The sequence below is a fragment of the Meles meles genome, chromosome 5 (genome assembly GCF_922984935.1).
Source record: "Meles meles chromosome 5, mMelMel3.1 paternal haplotype, whole genome shotgun sequence".
Lineage (NCBI taxonomy): Eukaryota > Metazoa > Chordata > Mammalia > Carnivora > Mustelidae > Meles > Meles meles.
Window position 1 is genome coordinate 134011724 of NC_060070.1, and position 20892 is coordinate 134032615.

General features: G+C 46.2%; 1 protein-coding gene across 8 annotated transcripts in view; it reads left to right on the forward strand.

Moving 5' to 3' along the window:
* RREB1 (ras responsive element binding protein 1) overlaps positions 1–20892 on the forward strand; it is a 178636-nt gene that overhangs the window by 107529 nt on the left and 50215 nt on the right. For all 8 annotated transcript variants that reach the window (XM_046005478.1, XM_046005472.1, XM_046005480.1 and 5 more), the window contains exons 2-6: positions 135–254; positions 3327–3451; positions 4082–4294; positions 9560–9649; positions 10834–10997. In XM_046005478.1, the coding sequence (XP_045861434.1) occupies positions 4124–4294; positions 9560–9649; positions 10834–10997 (425 nt within the window). In that variant the 5' untranslated portion in view covers positions 135–254; positions 3327–3451; positions 4082–4123. The remainder of the gene's footprint in view (positions 1–134; positions 255–3326; positions 3452–4081; positions 4295–9559; positions 9650–10833; positions 10998–20892) is intronic.

A 20892-nucleotide genomic window follows, 5' to 3' on the forward strand; every position in this document is an offset into this window, starting at 1 on the left:
ATGCAGGCAGGGATGGGACCCGTTCTCTTGTCCTTAACTTGTGACTCCCGCTGCTAAGTGGAGAAAATGATGCAGAGACGGGACCATTTCTGGTCTTGACTCCCCCTTCATGTCACCTTTTCTCATTTGTGCAGGCTGCTCCGACTCTGTACTCCAGAGGTGGTGGCTTTGAGGTGTGACCCTGCCCACGTCTGGGCCCCGCCAGTGCCAGCCCCTCAGTAAGGAGGGCCAGCTTGATAAGACGAGGAAAACAGGTCAGTTAAACTGGATCGACTTTCCCGGAGTCACAATAACTTGGAGTGTTGAGTCTTCTCTCCCCTCCCCTCCCTTCCCCACATTCCCTATGAGTTGCTCTTTCTCTGCCCCCTGGTCCTCCTGAGGCCTTACTGCAAAACCACAGTGAAATTGTGACCCTGAGTTGCTAGCTCCCCGTGATCCAGTGGGCCTGAAGTGTGGGAGGAGAAATCTGGGGTGTCAAGTGTTGGTCTCATAGGGTCTCAGGAAGACACCCCTGAAGACATCCCTGCCCCCCCCCCCCCCGCCCCATTCAGACTGTCTGTGCAAATAACAGACGCCTGGCAAGTCCACTTGGCCCTGTTGATGAAGATGAAGACTTGACTTCTTATCTGTGATTTGGGAACTTCATCAGAGCTCCCAGTCCTCTCTGGTTCCAGTTGGAGCACATTGCGTTAGAATGGGGCCAGTGATTTTTATTTTGTTCATTGTCAGTATTTTATTGTTATTTGCTCTCCCCCAGTAGCGGGCCTGATGTGTAGGATGGTGTCAGGGAGCAAAGCGAAGCATGAAGATGCCAAGACTATTAATATCCCTAAAGAAAAACATGCTTTGTAAATGGACCTTAAGCTGTGCGGTTCCTCTTTCATCCCTCAGATCAAATCTCGGAAGGTTTAGGGTTTTCAGTTTGGGTTATTGCCCCAGTATAGTCCAGTGTCGGGCACGGGTCCGGGCCACCTGGCCTCTGGGTAAATCCCTGCACAGATGTGCCTTAACACTAATGTGGATTTTTTCCCATAACCTGGAACAGTGAGCTCCCTTATTTGACACCAGGTCCTTTTCCTCCTTCTCTGTTCAATCCTCCCAAAGACAGAAAGAACTCCAGTATAAGACTCAGGAGCAGACAGGAGTAAAAACCAAAGCTCCTTGGGTTGCTTCTGAAACAACTTTTCAGGGATGAGTCTAATGACTGTGCTCTTCTTTTCAAACAGTGTAGCTGCAGGTTTCTTTTTGCTAACTGCACTTTCCGACCAGAGATGAGAAGTCTCTATTAAAAAAATACATTGCTACTTACTTACGTGTAAACTAGGTAAAGGAAGTAAATGTAGCATATGTTTTCCTGTCCAGACAAAATGGGAAACAACAAGTTTGCTTTTCTTCTTGTCCAACAGGGTTAAACCCTTGCAACATTCAGCCCTGGTGTTATTTAGCTCTCATGGCTATGGGTAGAGATTGTGTATTGAAGACACCGAGGGTGTTTGCAAGAATCTATGTTGGATGTTATAATGACTGTAACAAAATTCTTCCTAGTAATCTGGCTCTGTTACCCGAATATATTTTTTGATTTTATATTTATAATTTTAATTTAATTTTCATGCCGACTGTGTCTTCACTGTGCATCTTTCTTTCCCCATTCAATGATAGAATATACTTTTCACAACTTACTATTTTACATTGAGCCCTAGAGGTGTTTAACCTATTCCTAGATTTCAGTAAATGACCACATTTTTCTTTCCTAATATTGGGCCAAAAGCAAGATTATCTCCTAAGCGACTCCTGTAGACGACTAGAAAGGTTAACTTTCTTTTTACTGACATAACGTAAGTACGATAAAGAGTTATGGTCAGCTATTTCATAATTTGCTGTACATAAAACTAAGGAGGAAATATATTTGAAAGAACAAGATGGTTTTAAGATTGACGGCATCCACTTACTTGAGTCAAACATAATTACATGCTGATGGATTACAACAGTTCTAGGGAACTGACGATACTTTAAGAAATGCGGTAGGAAAGAAATCAGTGTGCCTCTGTGTACGCACACTTAACGTGTGTGTGCTTGTGTCCCACGGTTTTTCCTAGACAGAAATCTCCCAAGTGAATTTTCAAAGGCCGTCCAAAACAGGAAGTTTGAAGTGCAGTTTTAAAAGGCCTAGCAGGGAGAAACTTCACAGGACAGCAGTTTGGTTTTTTCATAATTTGGGATGTAGCTCTTCTCCCTTTGTGGGAAAGATGTGCAGGGGACGGCTCCATGGAGTTATCTTCAGTACTTGCATGTTTCTGCAGCTCGTCCTTTTACTTACATCATTTGGAAACGCGTTACAACCCTATCTTCAAAATGTCTTTCCACAAGGAAGGCACATTTCGTCTCTTGACGAGAAAAGTACTGTTCCTAAGACTCTCTTTGGCTCTTCTGGTAAGATTTTAGCTCGAGACTTCTCAGCTGATGGCAACATCACTTACTAAAGTTGTATCCCCAAGTCCTTCCTGATCTGCTGCTGGACACATTTGTAGCCACTCTGGCTGTTGCCGTTTGTCATATCCTAGGTCACATCCCCTGAAGTTGGAGGAGGAAACCACAAAAAATCATGTTCTTTCTGGTGGTGGTTCTAAGCCTTCACTCGGCTGCTGAGATAAGGAACTTGATCTTTGACTAAAGTCTAGTTGAGGCCCGCTATAGGATAATAGGATATGTGGCTTACTGACAGGGCTCTCGCTCTAGAATATCTTCCCAGAGAAAATGAGGGGAGTAGTTTACCGGCAGGCTTACTTCTGGAGGTACGTACTGCCGTGGTCAGGTATGGAACTAGAAGGGGCTGAATGGCCATGGGCCGTGGTGTTCCCTTTGGTCATTCTGTTCGTATTACCATTTTTCTTTTTAGATCTGACCTTATACCTTCTAGACCGTGAGATTTTCATGAGTTCCTTTCCTGCCAGCCTTATCTTTGGTCTTTTAGGCAGAGACAGGAAGAGAGGGTCAAGCAGGAGTCTGAATGTGGGGGACTGGGGTATAGGGTATGAAGGAAAATTCAGTGTGGGTATAAATGGGAACCCCAGAAAGTAAAATGCCACAAAATTGTCCTGGCTGTTGAGAGCGGGGGTGACGGCGCTGTAGGGAACATCGGTAAAAGGTTGAAAAAACAACCAGAAGGTGGTTTGAGAAGAAAAGGATGACTTAAAAATCACCTCCTCCCTTTTGTGTATTCTCGTGAATGGAGTGGCCTGAGATGAGGACAAATGCGCGGTTTCAGTGTTTTCTTCCCTGGGTGAAAAGGCATTCACTGAATGTTTTTGCCTTTGCTTCCCTTCCAGTGTCAACAAGTGACAGAAGAGAAGAAAAGAAAGGAAGCGAGCGCAGACTCCTTTCCTACTCCACGTGGATGATAGCTATAGCAGGGGAAGGTCTCATAGTATATCAGTTGGGGCAGAAAATGGAGGTAATTGACAGTGGGGGCTGGTTGGTTCTTCTTTCCACTTTCTGGGGTATAGGTACATGACCTACTGGTGTATTTGAAGCAACAGTCTTTTTTTGTGTTGATAGGAAATTTGGTTATAAATCTGATAGGATTGGCTTCTCAGTTGTCCTCCCCAGTTCGGGCTCCCGTGTTAAAAACACTGTATTGTGGAAGTGGAGTTAAGTGAGACCCGATGGCCCTCATCATGAGGTGTTAAGTCTAGAACGTTTGTGTAGTAGCACATGTGTTAGGGTTATGAGGAAGGTGCTGGCCAGACGTTAGCTCCCTGGGCTTTCCTCATTGTTGGCTAAGCCTTTCCCACTCTGCCTAATGAAAGAATAGGGAAAGCCAAGAGACCTGCGTCTGCTGGTGTTGGGGGTTGTGTTGGTGTGTCCACTCAGAAAGGAAGCAAGGTTATCAATCTCTGGCGTGACAGAGCCTCATTCACGTGAAAGCTTAAGTCATTTTGGGGCACGAGTGCCAGCTTGAACCGAAGGAGGGTTTTGGGCATTTTGACCTGACTTATGGTTATGGGAGCCCAGGCTGGCGCCCCCTGGCTCTGACAGACACCAAACCTCACAGTGACCAACAGCAGCCATTTCCGATTTTCAGTTCTATGGCAGAGGCTTCTTAGAAGCTTAATCCCTTGACCCAATGACGTCAAGTTCGCCCATTGGCTTGGAAGGTTCAGACTTGTCTTCTGTCAACACCATGATGGCAGCGGTAATGAGTGTAGGGAAGGTCGCCGAGAATGGCGGGAGCCCCCAGAGCGCCAAGTCCCCCACGAAGCCTCCAGGACCAAATCGGATTGGCAGAAGGAACCAGGTAAGCCTTTGTGCCCTAGCTGGTGACATCTGGTGGCTTTGACCTATGAGAACGTTGGGAGAAGTATGCTCGCTTGAGCCCCAGCTTCCTAAGCCGAAACCTTGGACGTTTCAGAACTTAACCCATACCGAGAGGCTTCGAAAGAGTGTTTTTCAGGGCGCATGTCAGTTTCCTTTCACAGAGAAGCTTTTCTCTGCTTTGGTGTCAATATTGGTGGAAGCATCCTTTATTCTCCATCCTGTAATTTGATTCGATTGCAAGCTTTCTTCACATGCTAGCCAAGGCAAAGAACCTGACATCCTCCTCCACGGTGGCACAGTTCATTTCTTTCTTTATGCAGCTGGTTAATTGGGTTTTTGAAGCCGCCTTCTTGATTTATTTTATTATTATTTTTTTTAACTGTCGTCATATTAGGTAGCAAATAAGTACTGGTTTTGCTGAATCTCCCATTCCACTTTCCATCCTTGACAAAGCACAGAATTTGACTCCAGAGAATTGTACTTTAGTCCTCTTGAATTTTTAGTGGGCATCAGGTCAAGAGGCATGGGAAAGAGTAAGCGGGTGGGCCAGGATCGGAAGGACTAATTAATGTGTTAACAAAAGTCTGTGTCTCCTCCTTTGGGAAGTAAGGTGGATCTTTTAATTAACGTACCCATGGGGCATGTGAAAAGTTGTGTCTCTTCTGTTAGCAACACATTCAGCAAAACTCGAGGAGTGAGGCAGAAGGTGAGTAGTTTTGTTCTTCTCTGAATCCATGTAATCCCACTGATGAACTCCACGCTGAATTTTTGGTTAAACATACCTAATGGGCTTATACCAAATCCTCGGGGGAAAAGGCAGTCTTCCCAGATAGTCTCCATTACCAGGGATGGCCTAGAAAGTAAACCCGTTGGGCTTTTGTGAATTTGTTTTCTATTTTGTTAATAATCGTCCAGTGACTGTCCTTCTACAGAACTGTCTGAGCACCATCTATGATGGCTTTCTATAAATTCTTAGAACATTGGTCCAGTCTTCTGATAGAACCTGTCCTCCAGGAAGGGTCTTACCGGCCTAAAATCCCTCCAGCAACATAGGAGAAGGGTCTGTTTGCTCATGTCTTCCCCGCAGCTGAAGACTTGGCAGGGCTCCGTGATGACGTAGGGTCAGAGCACTGATACCTTTTTCTCTCTTTTTTCCCTTGTCTCTGCCTGCCTCTCTTCCTATGGGTACCTGAGAAAATACTCAGCCTGTATGACTGTGGCCTGAGTCAAGAAGGAGCGCTAGCTCTGGGAAGAAAAGGTTTATTTCCACTCTCGCGTGACTGTCCATCCATCCATCTGTCCGTCCATCTCTGCATCCACCCACCCATTTCACAGTATATACTTCCGGCCAGGTACTGCCCCAGGTGCCAGGCATTTCGGGATGAACGAGATACGAAAAGTCACCGTCTCCTCATCCTGTGTTCGACCAAGACAAAGTGGCATGGGTAGTGACGAGCGCAGCGTTTCCCCAGCATATGTGGGGTTGACCCAAGTCCAGGCTCTGGTCCCTTCCCAGGTGCTTCAGAGACTGTGGGGAAGAACCGTAGAGCGTGACAGCAGCTCCTCCATCCCTGCGGGGTTAGTGCAGGGGACTCTGCGGGCAAATGGTGCAAGTGTCCCCGAGTCTTTCTTCATCTGCTTCCGATGTCCTCCAGCGTTCCTTGGGACACTGGCTTAGTGTTTGGGGGGGGGAGTCTGGGCCCCAGGGACTGTGGAAAGACAGCGCATGCGAAACCCCGGAGCACAGCTGGCGAGAGGGAGTACGTCATCCTTACCTGCGAGCAGACAGGGACGGCCGAGAGCAGGCGCCTGGAGCGCGAAGTCCCATCAGCACTGATGTTCCAGGAACTCCACTGAGTTCCAGGACAGATTAGCCACAGCCGGACGCTGACGAGGGTGCCAGATTATTTCATTAGGGAATGGTTAGTTATCACATTAGCTGCTAATTTTATCTGTCAGCTCAGGAAGTCTGCTCCTTCCAGCAGCACAGCCGCAAGAACTGGATTCACAGGGCTCCGGCCGGGCTGCTCTCTTTTCTCTTGGGTTGCTTTGCAAAAATTAAATCTGAGTCCAGGGATCTATTTCTCCCAGACGTTGTGGATTCTGTAGATCTGCTTTAGGGTCTGCGATGGGCCACAGCTGAGCCTCAGAGAAGGTCTGGGTTCCGGTTGGTGATAAACCCTGGATTCTGTGCGGGACAGTCCAGGGAGCTGCTCAGTATGTCTAGTATCTCCCTCGAGGTGAACACAGAATGGTGGGTTTTTTTGTTTAGTTTTGTTTTTTAAGAATTTATTTATTAATTTGAGATAGCATGATGGTTAGGGGTTGGTGGGGAGCAGCAGGGAGAGGGAGAAGCAGAATCCCCACTGAGTAGGGAGCCCGACACGGGGCTTTATCCCAGGACCCTGAGATCACGACTTGAGCCCAAGGTAGATGCCTAACCCACTGAGCCACTCAGGTGCCCTCCGCAAGATGGTTCTTTAAGAAATGTGCTACTTCAGGAACTTGGCCACATGGATGCCTGCTTTTTAACATTTATTGACATCTTACCAAATGAATTTTTCTTTAAAAATTTTTAAAAACATTTTTATATATTTATAATATATAATTATTAATCATTATATGTGTATAAACATAAATATATTTATAAATTATTTTTTAATCTACTGATTGAACAAAAATACCCCAGAGACTGAGTTTTGGCCCAGTAACAAGACCACCCTCGTTATTATAGTGAGTGCTCTTATTTTGTTGGGAATACTTCTGTTTCTGGTGTTTCTGTTTGCTGGTCAGCTCCGTGCTCATGGGAGTCGGATGGACCGAGGACGAGCGACCTCAGATGACCTCACGCACCTCATGCACCTCACGCACCTCATGCCCCCGGAGGACAGAAGGGCACGGGTGATGGGCTGAGACTGTGGTGGCGCTTTTTCAGCATCTCTGGGTTAATCAACTTCCTTAGACTAAACATCCATTTTTTTTTTTTAATCTGCGAACGAAGAAACGTGTAGCATACCTCATCCTCAGAGCCCGTGCCGCAGGTTAGAAAAGCATTTGTATGGCTTCAGAGGAGGCCTGCTGGACTTCACAGAGGGAGGGAACCGCTGCGCGCAGGGCCATCCTGGACATCCCCATGCGTCCCTTCCACCCCACCCCGTCTGCCCTGTGGTGCCATTTGTGTTCACAGTCTTCAGGGTGACTTGTATTTTCATCCGTCTCATGAGCCAGCCACACCGGTGTTTCGGGTGTTTCCTCTCTGGGCCTTGGAGTTAATCCTTTTTTGTTCGGACTTGGACTTCCAGAGCGCAGTGGCCTACTGCCCCGGCTGTGGAGCAGCTGGCCTGAGTTCGATTCCTGGGTCTGCTACTTCACGGTTCTCTCCTTTGGGACAGCTTACTTGCCTCTCTCTACCTGTTTCCTCATCCAGAAAATGGGATCTATAATGGTGGTTGTGAAAAAAACGACATTTCCATGGGTGTTAAGTGTTCAAGAGTGGCTTTTGCTGGCAGAGAACAAAACCTCATTCAAATGAGTACAAGTAAAAAGAGGTCTGTTGAAGGAAGCCTAAGGGTCCAGCCTTAGAGAGGTGACGTCCCCTCTCTTTGGCTCCCTGGTCTCGGACTGATGTCCTCCCCAGTGGCATTCTCAGCTTGGGCTTGCCACGTTGCTCAGCCCAGGCCTCGGGCTACAGGAACTGTCTTTCTTTTAAAGATTTTTTTATTTGTTCATTTGAGAGCGAGAGGGAGTGAGAGAGCACCAGCAAGGGAGGGGCAGAGGGAGAAGCAGGCTCCCGGATGAGCAGAGAGTCTGACTCTGGGCACTATCCCAGGATCCTGAGATCATGACCTGAGCCGAAGGTAGACACTTAATCGGCTGAGCCACCCAGGCGCCCCTACATGAACTTTCGATTTAGGTGTTCATGGTCACCTAAGGGGGTAGCTTAGTGACCCCCAAACCTGGATATGTATGAGCAACTCCTGGGGAGCTTATGAAATAAGTTGATTTCTGGGGTACAACCCCCAACCCCCAATTTGATTTAGCAAGTCATATGAGTTTGGGTTAGAATTCTAGTTCAGAAAAGCTGCCAGGTGACTCTGTGATCAGTGGGAAACCCTCTGATCTCGGTCTCTAACTAAGCATCTGAATTTCAGATTCCTGGGACAGGTGTCCAAGTCTTGACTCTTGTTGGTTTGGGGATGAGGACAGAAAGACTGCGGTGCTTAGGGGCTGTGTGGGTGAGGAGGCACCTCTGGAAAGAGGGGCCATAGCATATGGCTAGCAAAGGAGCACGTCCTTTTCCTTAAAAAGGTAAAAATCTGTCGCTTGAAGGAAGCCTGTCCCACGTGTTTTGAGGGAACATCAGATGAGCCATCTCGGCAAGTTGTGAGCTGGTTCTTTTGTTCTTTTGTCACCCTCTGTGGAAGTCTTCATTTTGGGTTGTCATTCCCTTTTAAATTTTATTTGGCAGAGAGAGAAAGCAGGGGAAAGGGCAGAGGGAGAAACAGACTCTCCGCTGAGCAGGGAGCCGCATACGGGACTGGATCCCAGGACCCTGAGGTCATGATCTGAGCCAAAGGCAGATACTTAACTGACTGAGCCACCCAGGAGCGCAGTGTTTTTTGTTTTTTGTTTTTTGTTTAAGGGCAACGTTCTAATTCTGAGTTATGAGCATTGTCAGGCAGGTGCAGGCATCAAAAAGAGGGTCACGTTGATGCCTGTTGGGCGCTCAGCTGGGCACTGAAGCCTCGCCCTTTTGGATCAATGGGGTTTTCTTAGGAAAACTGTGCATGGGGCCCTCAAGGTAGAAGATTGTGACTGGAACTGCCTAGATAGGGCTTGGGGAGAAGTGTATTCCGTTTCTAGCTCTGCTGTGACTTGATCCTTGATTTTTAGGTCCTCGCTGATGATTAATGCGATGGCGTTTGGTAAAAACACAACTATTTGTTGAGGTACTTACCCTGTACCGGGCACCGTTCCAGCCTTTTGTGTGTGTTCATTGATGGACTCTCCTCATCACCCCGCAGCGTGGTAGATGCTATTATTTTTCCCATTTGACCCCTGAGGAAACAGGGCAGACAAGAGCGGGACTTCCCCAAGCTCATACCCAACAGCTCTGGAGCCCATGCTCTCAGCTCATTCATTGCTCTGGCTTTTGAGACCCAGGTACTTAACTCACGTCAGCCACAAGAGGCCCAGGCTCAACTCTGCATTGAACTTGATTTTCCCTTGTATTATGTCTTTGCAGGAAACGAAAGAGGAGAAGTCTTCCTATAACTGTCCCCTGTGTGAAAAGATTTGCACTACCCAGCATCAGCTAACCATGCACATCCGTCAGGTTTGCTGCCGATTTTCTATTTGTTTGAAAGCATTCTTTGTTAAGAGAGGGCAGTTTGATCTCTGCAGATGAACTGCGTCTCTGCTCCATTTAGATTTAATATGTGAACAGTCTTGAGGGGTGGTTATGCAGTAAGTCTTGTGTGTCCGGGTTCCTGTAAACAAAATCGAGGTCAATGCAGAATTACCTTTTCAGACTTGGACAAACATTTCAGTTTGAACTAAGTCTCTTCCTAGTACAGTGAGATCATAGTTGGGTCCTTTATACTGCTACAAGCTTCCGTTGTACAGCAGGGAATTGGGGATTTCTTTTGGCTTCTATGTTGGGACATGTATCCTTCTCCCTTGCCTGCTGTGGGAGAAGGCACGTGATGAAGTATGGATGAATCTAGAACAATGGACTGACAACATGTATAATACATATATTTGGAGTGGGACTGGATAATTGTGTTTCCATCATGTTAGTGCCCTCCTTAGTGCCCATCCTCTTTCCCCACCCCCCACCTGCCTCTCCCTGGTAACCATCAGTTCGTTCTCCAGAGTCTGTTTCTTGTTTTGTCTCTCTCTCTCTCTCTCTTTGTTCCCTTTGCTCGTTTGTTTTGTTTCTTAAATCCCACCTATGAGCGAGAAGGATTGATGATACTAAAATCATAGCACAGTACTGAGTAATACCATCATTTAATAACTTGGGTTTGGGCAGAAATGTTCCTTCTTAACATCTCCCAGAGGCCAGAACTCCAAACTGTGCAGGTTTCAGTTCTCTTTCCCTGACAGCGGGACTGAGTCAGCAAACTAGAAGGAGGGATGTGGCCTTGCTGTGAATAGTGCAGGGTCTTTCTGCTCCTGTGAATACATGGGCTCCCTTAACCTCTCTGTGTCTCCAAAAAAGACCCGCGAAGGCTCCACTTCTCTCAGAGCCTCGCAGACACGATTTTCAAAACCGGAACATGAAAGTGGAAGAAGATTGTACACAGTAGTCACTTGCCTGACAGACTTTGTGACATTTGGGAGGATATTCCAAATGACATTAAAAAATATATATATATATATATATCAGAGAAGCTGTCCTGGGTGTTTTCTTGTTTTGGGTTTTCTGTTCTGTATAAAGCTCTGACTTTGCCTTTCATAATAGCCCAGCTTTGACCCATCCTCCTAAGTGACCGCTGTGACGATTGCCTTCTGCAGCACAACACGGACACGGGAGGCGCAGACCATTCGTGCAGCATCTGCGGGAAGTCGCTGAGCTCGGCCAGCTCCCTGGACCGCCACATGCTGGTGCACTCTGGCGAGAGGCCCTACAAATGTACCGTGTGTGGCCAGTCGTTCACCACCAATGGGAACATGCACAGGTGGGTGAGGGCGGCTTTCGCCCGGTGGCTGCCGGCTGCAGGGTGACGGAAAGCACAGTGGCCTCGGGGCCATCAGGGGACTTGCCTAGAGGCCTGAGAGCTCTTGGGATCTGTGCACTGGGTGGAGAAGTCAGAGCTGGTCTTGCTGGCTCCTGCCTGGTCTCTCCTGTGTATCTGGACGCGTCTCTAGCTGTGGGAGGCAGAAGTACCTGGGCAAGGCCTTTGGCCTTTGGGGATCTTCAGGACGAAACACAGAGCCCTTCCCCCTCTGCCAGCGCAGTTTCTTTGTTTGGGTACCAGAGGTGGGCAGCCCCTCAGATGCAGAGGAAGCCTCAGGGAGTAGCAGAGTAACCCTTCCCTCTGGAAAAACCGTTTGCATATGCCTACCAGATTCCCTGCAGCCCTTCTCCTTGCAAGAAGTTTCTGGGGCCTTTGAATAAATAGTTAGGTGGCCTGGTCTTGGAACTTCAGGATAAGATAGGATAAAACGAAGGAAAAGAGATCTGATAAGTGCCAGGAATTTTCTTCCTGAGGGAAGAAGAAGCTCACTCCAGAGTGGGAGAGAGCTCAGTGGTGGGCATATTAAAATTCTGTGGGACAAATAGAAAATATGCTTTATAGAAAAATGACCTAGGTTTTGAGGGATTAGAACAAAAAGACTTTTTTTTTTAGTGCTCATTTTATTCTTTCCACAAACATTTTAGGAACATCAGGACTCTAGGGAAGATTTTTAAAGGGACTGAAAAGATTTCACCTTCTTGGAAAATCAGACTATTTTTATTTTTCTGTAGCCCCTTCCAGGGGTTATGTTGCTTTCTTTTTAAAACCTGACATTTTTTTTTAACATATTTGTTTAAAAAAAAAACTTTATGTAGTTACTGTGAAATTGATACTTTACTATGTAGCAATAGTAAAATGGGGCGGGGGCAGTTCATTCCACCTAAAACCATTTTGTGAACCCTGAGATATTGCTGGGACATGCTGGAGTAGTGGGCAAATCTCAGGCTCTTGGAATTAGGCACCTGATGTCAAATCTCAACTCTACCACTTGTAAGTTTTCCGTTCTTGAGCAAGTTACTTAACCTTTTGTGCCTCATTTTCCTCCTCACTGGAAAGAGATTTTTTTAAGTAGTATCCACTTCATTGGAGAGGGATGAGGGTTAGGGGATAATGAGTTTTGCACATAGTCGAGCCCCGCTGTAAGCCCTCGGTGAATGTTATCTGTCGTTACTGTTTGCATTTCTGAGTGATGTTGCAATCATCCAAAGCCTGTGGATTTCTCACTCATGGAAGTAAGGTGCAAGGTGACTTTATGAAAGGTATCAATATGTTCAAGATTTTTTACAAAGTATTTTACTTGTTTTTTCTTTGCTTATACATTTCAGCCCTCTTCATCCCTCCCATCCTCCTGGGAGTGTTTCGGGGCGTGAAGAAGGAAGTGAATAAATGCCATCACCATGGTTTAATATCCTATTTTACCGTCTAGCTTTTTGCTTTTTTACCAGCATGGTCAGCCCTGTGGTATCATTTTACCTTCTGTTTGCCATTTTGTTTTGTTTTGTCTGGTCCTTCCCTCTGCATATGCCCCTGCCGCCCCTTTCCAAAATGTCCTTCATTGCTTACATATTTGCCCTCTCCCAAATCTGGTCCTGGAGGCATGGCCTAGTCCCTTCTTGGGCGGTTTCCCTGCTTTGTCTTCCCGAGACCCATGCTCCATGGAGCTCCCCATGGGCCAGCTCTAACTTGTGGGAGGGCGGTGGCCATGTTAGTGAGGTGTACCCTCCTTGGGGCTGCTCTGGCCCTGAACACACTCCCTGCTCGTGATGGTCCATGAAACATCTCTGGTCTTGGGCCCAGTTACTCCCTATTGGGAACATTTCCATTTGGGGACCGCGTCTGTGATTGAACAGGACACGTGTCTAGCGCCTCTGTAAAGGGCACAGTTACTCCTTCTCCAGTGATGTAACAGACTGGGCTTCTTACAAAGAACCACAGCTGAACCGTGGTGTACTGTGCATTGGGTACTGAGCTCAACGCTTCGCTTTTTGGTTTTTTTCGTCACCTTTATGAGCTACAGTCCATATGCCGTGGATTTCACCCACTTGAAGTGTCCAGTTCAGCGGGTTTTAGTATATGCACAGAGTTCTGCAGCCATGACAACAGTGTTAGGTCATTTTTGTCACCCCAGAAGGAAACCCCATACCCATCAAGCAGTCCCTTCCCATTACTTTGCCACCTTCCAGCCTTAGGAAAACACTAATCTACTTCTGGTCTCTAGATTTGCCTGTTCTCTGTGGTCTGTCTGTGACTCGTTTCCTCACTGACGATTACGTTTTCAAGAGGCCTCTGTGTGGTAGCATGGCTCAGCACCCCATTCTTTTTTACTGTCAAATAATAGTCCATTGTGGGGATCTGCCATATTTACCCATCTCTTTCATCAGCTGGTGGACATTTAGGTCCTTTCCACTCTGGCTATCATGCATAATGCTCCTGTGAACGTTCTGGTCCATCTTTTGGGTGGACGTGTGGTATCATTTCTCTTGGGCGGATACTTGAGAGTGCGGTGGCTGGGTCACGTGGCACCTCCGTGTTTAACATCGTGAGGACCTGCCAGACTGTTCTCCAGAGCGGCTGCGTCAGCTTACAAACCCCCCAGCAGCGTGGGGGGTGGATCGAGGGTTTCCACATCCTGCCAGCACCTGTTCCCGCCTGTCTTTTTCATGACAGCCGTCCGATGAGGTGCGAAGTGGAATCCCATGACTTTTATAACTGTAGTTCTTACATTTAAGTCTGTGATCCGTTTTGAGTTCTTACTTGGGTATCCTGTGAGGAAAGGGTCCAGCTTCAGTCTTCGGCACTTTGCTGGAAAGACTTTTTTCTTTTCCCCCATTGAATGGTCAGGCCATTCTTGTCAAAATTCAGTTGAGCGTAAATGCGAGGATTTCTCTCTCTGCAAGTTCTCTTCCATTGATCTGGAAGTCCGTCCTCAGGCCTCTCGTGGCATTGACTTACTCCAGCTTTGTGCCTCAAGTTTTGAAACTGGGAGGTGCGAGTCCTCCAACGGAGGTCTTTTTCAAGATTGTCTTGGCTGCTCTGGATTGCTTGCATTTCCATATGAATTTTAGGATCCATTTGTCAAGATCTACAGAAAAGGCAGCTGGCATAATTACAGGGTTTATAAAGTGCATAGATCAGTTGGGGCATTGCTGCCTTACCAGTATATTAAATCTTTGAACATGGGATATTGTCCGTTTATGTCATTACATCTGAATGGATTTCTTTCAACTGTGTTTTAAATCATTTTCAAAGTGTAATTTATTTATTTAGAGGAAATTGGCAGAAGACTTTAAAAACTGATATATTTATTCTAGAGAGAGTAGTGTGGGGGGAGGGGCAGAGGGAGAAGGAGAGAGAATCTCAAGCAGATCCACGATGAGCACGGAGCCCGACCCGGGTGTCCATCTCATGACCCTGAGATCATCATCTGAGCCAAAATCAAGAGTTGGGTGCTCAACCAGCTGAGCCCCCCAGGCACCCCAAGTTTTATATTTATTTTGTTAATTTATTCCTAAGTGTCTTATCCTTTTTTTTTTTTTAAGATTTTATTTATGTATTCGACAGACAGAGATCACAAGTAGACAGAGAGGCAGGCAGAGAGAGAGGAGGAAGCAGGCTCCCTGCTGAGCAGAGAGCCCGATGTGGGGCTCGATCCCAGGACCCTGAGATCATGACCCAAGCCGAAGGCAGAGGCTTAACCCACTGAGCCACCCAGGCGCCCCTAAGTGTCTTATTCTTTTGGGCGGTATTCAAAGTGGAATTATTTTTTTGATTGTTCATTGCTGGTATATAGATATACAAGTCACATTGTGTACAGACCTTGTTTCCGGCAGCCTTGCTGGCCTGTTTATTCTTTCTAACAATTATTTCATGGATTCTGTAGGATTTTCTACATATGCAATCATATCGTCTGCGAATAGAGATAGTTGTGCTTCTCGCTTTGAAACTAATCTGAATGCTTTTTGAAACTAATCTGCCTGCAAGCCCTGGCCAGCCCCTCCAACAAGTGTTAAATAGAAGCAAAGAGAACAGACACCCCGATCTTATTGCTGATGTTAGGTAGAAAGCATTCCCGCTTTCCTAATTAAGTATGATGCTGATTATGGGTTTTCATAAATGTCCTTTATTGGTTTGAGGAAATTCTTTTTAGCCTGCTGAGTGTTTTCATCGGGGAAGGGGGTTAGATGGTGTCAAATGCCATTTTGGCATTTATTGAGATGGTCCAGCTGTTTTGTCCTGTTCTCCATTCAGTTTTGGATGTTAAATCAACCCTCTTCCTGGGGCGCCTGGGTGGCTCAGTAGGTTAAGCATCTGCCTTCAGCTCAGGTCATGATCCCAGGATCCTGGGTTCAAGCTCCACGTCGGGCTCCCTGCTCAGCGAGGAGCCTGCTTCTCCCTCTCCTCCCCATTCGTGCTCTCTCTCTCGCTCTGTTGCTATCTCTGTCTCTCTCTCTCTAAAATAAATAAATAAGATCTTTGAAAAAATAAAAAATAAATCATTCAACCCCGTTCCTGGGATGAATCCCACTTGGTCACACTGTACAGTCATTTTCATATGTTGATGGATGTGGTTTGCTAGTATTTCATTAAAGAGTTTGCCTGTCTTCCTAAGAGATACTGGTCTGTAGTTTTCTACTCAGTCCTCATCCGGTTTTCACGCCAGAGTAATTCTGCCAGCCTCATAGAGTGAGTTGGGAACTGGTCCGTCCGCCTCTGTGTTTTGGAAGTGTTTGTTGATGTTAATTCTTCTTTATGTATTTGGTAGAATTCACCAACAAAACCACCTGGGCTTTTCTTTCTGAGACGTTTTCAAATTACTAATGCAGTCTCTTGGGATAGGTCTCTCCACATTTCTGTTTCTTCTTGAGTTCGTTTTCATCGTTTGTGTCTGTTCTAGGAATTTGGCCATTTTATGCAAGTTATCTAATTGGTCGGCTTAACAGGTTGTTCACAGTTTCCCTTTCTAGTCCTTTCTGTCTCGTGGTAAGTAGTTCTGTCCCCTGTTCCTGATGGTAATCATTTGAATCTTCTTTATTTTTCCCTCAGGCAGTCTAGCTAAACATTTGTCAGTTTTATTGGTATTTTCAAAGAAACAGTGTTTGGTTTTGTAGGTTTACCTCTGTTGGGTTTTCTGCTGTTTCATTAATTTCCCACTCTACATTATTATTTCCCTCCTTCTACTTGCTTTAGGGTTAGCTTGCTGTTCTTTCTCCAGCGTCTTAAGGTAGAACGTGAGGATATTGATTGGAGAACTTTGTTTGCACTACAGGCGTTTACAGCTAGGCGTTTACTCCTTTGAGGCATTTGCTGTAGTTGCAGCCTATAAATTTTTGTATGTTGTGTTTTCTTGTTCATTCGTCTCAGAGTGTTTTCTTATTTCCTGTGTGACTTCTTTGACCCGCTGGTTATTTCAGACTGTATTGTTCAGTTTCTGCGTATTTGTGAATCCCCAAATTTCTTGCTGCTGTTAATTTCCAATATCGTTTCGTCATAGTTAGGGAACATACTTTGTATGATTTCAATCCTTTGAAATTTCTGGAAGCTTGTTTTATGGCCGAGCATATGGCATGTCCTGGAGGACGTCCCATGTTTGTTGGAGAAGAATGTGTGAGCTGCTGCCGTTGGCGTGTTCTCTAGAGGTGCTTTGAGGTCGAGCTGGTTGATATGTTGTTCACATCTCCTATTTCCTTATTGACCTCTGTTTATTTTTATGGGCTCTGCCTCTGAGGTTTGGGGAATTATTATCCCATTTTGCAGATGAGGGAACTTGCTTAGGATCAGAGTAACAGAGAAGGCCAAGATTTGAACGTTGGCTGTTGGGTTTAGAAACCATGCCTTTAACTACTATCTGAGAACTTATTCATACGGTGCTCGGTCACTTTGTGTATTAGAAAAAAACCACTCTTTCACACTGCCCCCGCCCCCCAAAAACAATTGCATGTTGCTGTAGAGCGTCAAAGTGGACCCTTGAACAGTGCAGGTGTTGCGGGCACAGACCACTCAGTAGCCAAAAATCACAGAAAACTTTTAACTCCCCTAAAATTTAACTACTAATATCCCGCTGTTGACTGGAAGCCTTACTGAGCACATAAACATATGTGTTGATTAACATATATTTTACATGTTGTAGGTGTTACATGCTATATTTTTAAAATAAAGTAAGCTCCAGAAAAGATGTCATTAAGAAAATCATAAGGAAAATGTATTTACAGTACTTCACTGTAGCCAAAAAAAAAATTTTTATGTACAAGTGGACCTGCGTAGCTCACACTCATGGTGTTCAGGGTCAGCTGTCTTGTCAACATTAAACTATTGCAGCCAACTTGCGAGCGTGAAACACTGTATTTGGTGAGCATGGACTAGCTCCTTACTAGGTTTATGATAGTGTGTTGTTTGGCTCTCATGGGTAGATTTAGAAATGATCTTCAGTTTTTTATACCACAGCCCTTGATACTATCTTAAGGTATATTTCTTACTTATAAAAGGCGTATATTAGAGTTGTTTGTAAATTATTATTTGTAAATATTTTTTCTTTAAAGCAGGCCTGGGGGATGTTTGTCTTCATTTTGGGTTTTGTACTGATTTTATTTATTCTGAACCACCTTGATTTGGAGAAGAGGACTCATTGTTATGGGCCCAAGTTCTAGTCCTTTCTGCAGAACTTTGCCCGAATCTCTTAATTTGTTTATCTTGTCACAAAATGGCATAGTAAAACCCCATGGAGGACTTGTGCTCAAATGCAGTAATGTTTGTGAAAGCATGCCAGAGGGTAACAGTGTACCATGGAAATGTCCTCTTAACAATTTTTGTGGGCTCTGCCTCTAAGGTTTGGGGAATTATTATCCCGTTTTGCAAATGAGGAAACTCGCATAAGTTTCTTTGGGGGGTGTTTCTGACTTTCTGTTGTTGGCGCTGAAATCACCCTTGTGATACTCTGAGCTGTGTGACCTTAGAGAGAAGTTGTTTGACCTCTCTGTGTCTCAGCTATGTCATCTGCAGGAAGAAGTGCTCTCTGACCAGTGTTGTGGCAGCATGGCCGGGGTTCATGAATTAATACATGTGAAGCGCTCTGGAGAATGTTTGTTAAATCAGCGGTCACCAATATTACTATCCTGTGTGCCACTGAGGGACAGTATACCAAGGAAACATCCCTCTAATACCAGAAAATAAATCAAGAGGTTGCTTTTACTTTTGTTTTCTTTTTGCTATACTCAGTCTGGTCATCTGAAGAGCCATGAAGATGTTTGAGTTTATCACACGACGTTGACTTGGCCTTTTCTGCAAAATTACCAATAATGAGTTGAAAGAGTATTCAGTTTTTGGTCATCATTCACAGTCATTACCACCTTCATTTGTTGGTGAAACTGTACTTTTGGAAAAAAAATAATAAAAATGTGAAAACACCTACAGAAATGTACTAGAGAGAGTGGAGTTAGATTTATTTGTCCCAGTGGGTCTGTTCCAGAACCTGAGACTTGAATGGTGAGCTGCGATCCCTTCTAAGCACATGCCTGTGTTTCATTAATCGGGGGCCAGAGTGGCCCGGGGACGTGCGCGTGCAAGAGTTAGAAAGAACTGTGAAAACCCAAGTTCTGATGAGCTGCGTCCTCTCCGGGTTTTCAGAGCATGGAAGGAAGCTGGTCGACTGTGAGTTTGCTGCTGAAGATGGAAGTTCTTCTCTTTCTCCTTTCTCATTTTCCTTCTGCTGCTGCTTCCCCAGGTCTGTGGCACCAGCTGGGATCAAGGAGAGGCAGGAGCTCCCCGGGGGCAGCGTTTGGGGGGGTGGTAGTGATGATCAGAGACCCCATGCGTCCGGGGAACATGCACCACCCCTCCCTTCATTTCAGGTGCTACTGATCTTCCCTCTCTCCCCCAAGGGGTACAGATCCCTGTGGTGTGGCTCTCTAGAGCCATTTCCCCAAGCTTTGATTCCACAAGGCTGGTGTGGCACCCAGTGTCACTTGGGAACACACAGATGACCTTCCTCGGGCGTCCTGCTCAGCCCTGCTACTCCGAAGGGGCTGCGCACACGCAGAGGTGATGGTTATCTCTGGGTGTGCACCTTCTTCCAGATAAGCCCTGCCTTCCCGAGCAGCATGCTGTGGGGGGGCCTATCTGGGCTCCACCCCCACACTCCTGTTGGCTGCGAATCTCTTGCAACTCAGACCCCAGGAACCAGATCTTTCTCAGTTTCAGGTGGTTCTTAACTGACGCTGAGGTATCTGTCACCACACACTGTATGAAGCAACTCGGTCTCTTTCCTTGCGCGGCGAGCCGTCATTACAAGGATACAGTAGTTATCTCTGTTTATAAGGGGACTGAGTCCTTTTGTCGAGTTTTCTTTATCTTAGTCGTAGGAGAGGACCCTCAGCACCCAGGCAAAAAGGCCTTCTTGATCTCTTAGCAGACCTGGTACAGTTGTTCAAGCTGCCACTCTCCTGTCTGCAGACTCTCGTGTTTTTGAGTTTTGGAAATGTTTCATCCCAAACCGCTCTGACCGCAGCTGAGTTCCCGGGCAGAATAATACGCTTCATCAAGTGCAAAACATGTATCACGGAAACATCACCGCACCTCCAGCTTTTAACTTCCCAGAACTCTTTATCAGCTGCTCCCACGTTGAAAATTTGGATTGAGCGGTGCTTGTCTTCCAAAACAAACTTGGGAAACTGAGCCAGAGCACGCCCGCTGGGAGAGCTCAATGTAGGAAAAAGGGCATTGAGCTTTGCAATTAGCAAAACTTTCCAGAAAGTGCTGGACTTCAGAGCCATGAAGAAGTGATGATATTTGAAAGAGAAGATTGAAATGGATCTCCTTTGGAAGAAATCTTACCTCTGAGATGGGTGTTTTTCTTTTGCCCGTCCATAATTGCCTTGGGAAAATAGGAAATTAATTTCCACTTTGCTCCTCATTTTGCAAACTATGGACGTTTAAGCTTACCAAGAGAGTTGTGGAGTGCGTGTTGCGTTTCAGACACACCAGACACCGTGGCAGGAGCAGGCTTTCCTAAGTGGCTTCGCCATTCATTCTCCAAAGAGCAGGATTGTGGACTCCTTTCGGCCGTGTGGCGGAAAGGCGAACATGAGGCAGGGAAATCCCGGGAACGTCATCTAGTCGTCTGGTACGGGCTTTCTTTCCTACTGCAACGGGCATGACTTTTTCTGTTGCTAAGTACAGGAGACAGACCCTGAGGATGCCACTGGACAGCAGTCTTCAGGAACAGAGGCTTATGTGTTCCTATTATGCTGGAAGAAAACGTTTGCTGCGCAGAAATGTGACCTGCTCCATGACAAATGAGACCACAGAGGCTCTGAATTTAGCTCACTACTCTCAGATGCTTGGGCGGAGCCAGCCCTTGGCATGCACAAGTGAACTTGGGTATCTGAACAGGTGGCCAGCAGTGGAGGACAGAAGGAGCAGGGTTCGGACAGTGTCTTGGAAGGGGACAGTCCCTTCTTTACCCTCAGAGCCGAGCAAGGGGAAGGGCCCTGTGAACTTCGCTCAGGGTAATAATCAGTTTCTGAGGACGACCTAGAACTAGTTTTGGGACTTGTTGTTTCTCCAGAGTCGGGGTGGGCGCTCAGGTTCAGCTAGGCACATCTTAAAACAAGTCTACATCACCAGGTACACACTTGCCTGATGTATTCCTGTGAAGGAAGAAAGGTATCAGGTCCCATGGGAGGAAGTAATTCAGAGGATAAAAATCTGTGGGTCACCCTACTCAGGATTATGTGCATTTTTTTTCTACTAAAAAGGAAGAAATGGGGCAACTGGGTGGCCGTGTCAGTTGAGCAATCAACTCCTGATTTTGGCTCAAATTGTGATCTTTCGGGGTTATGGG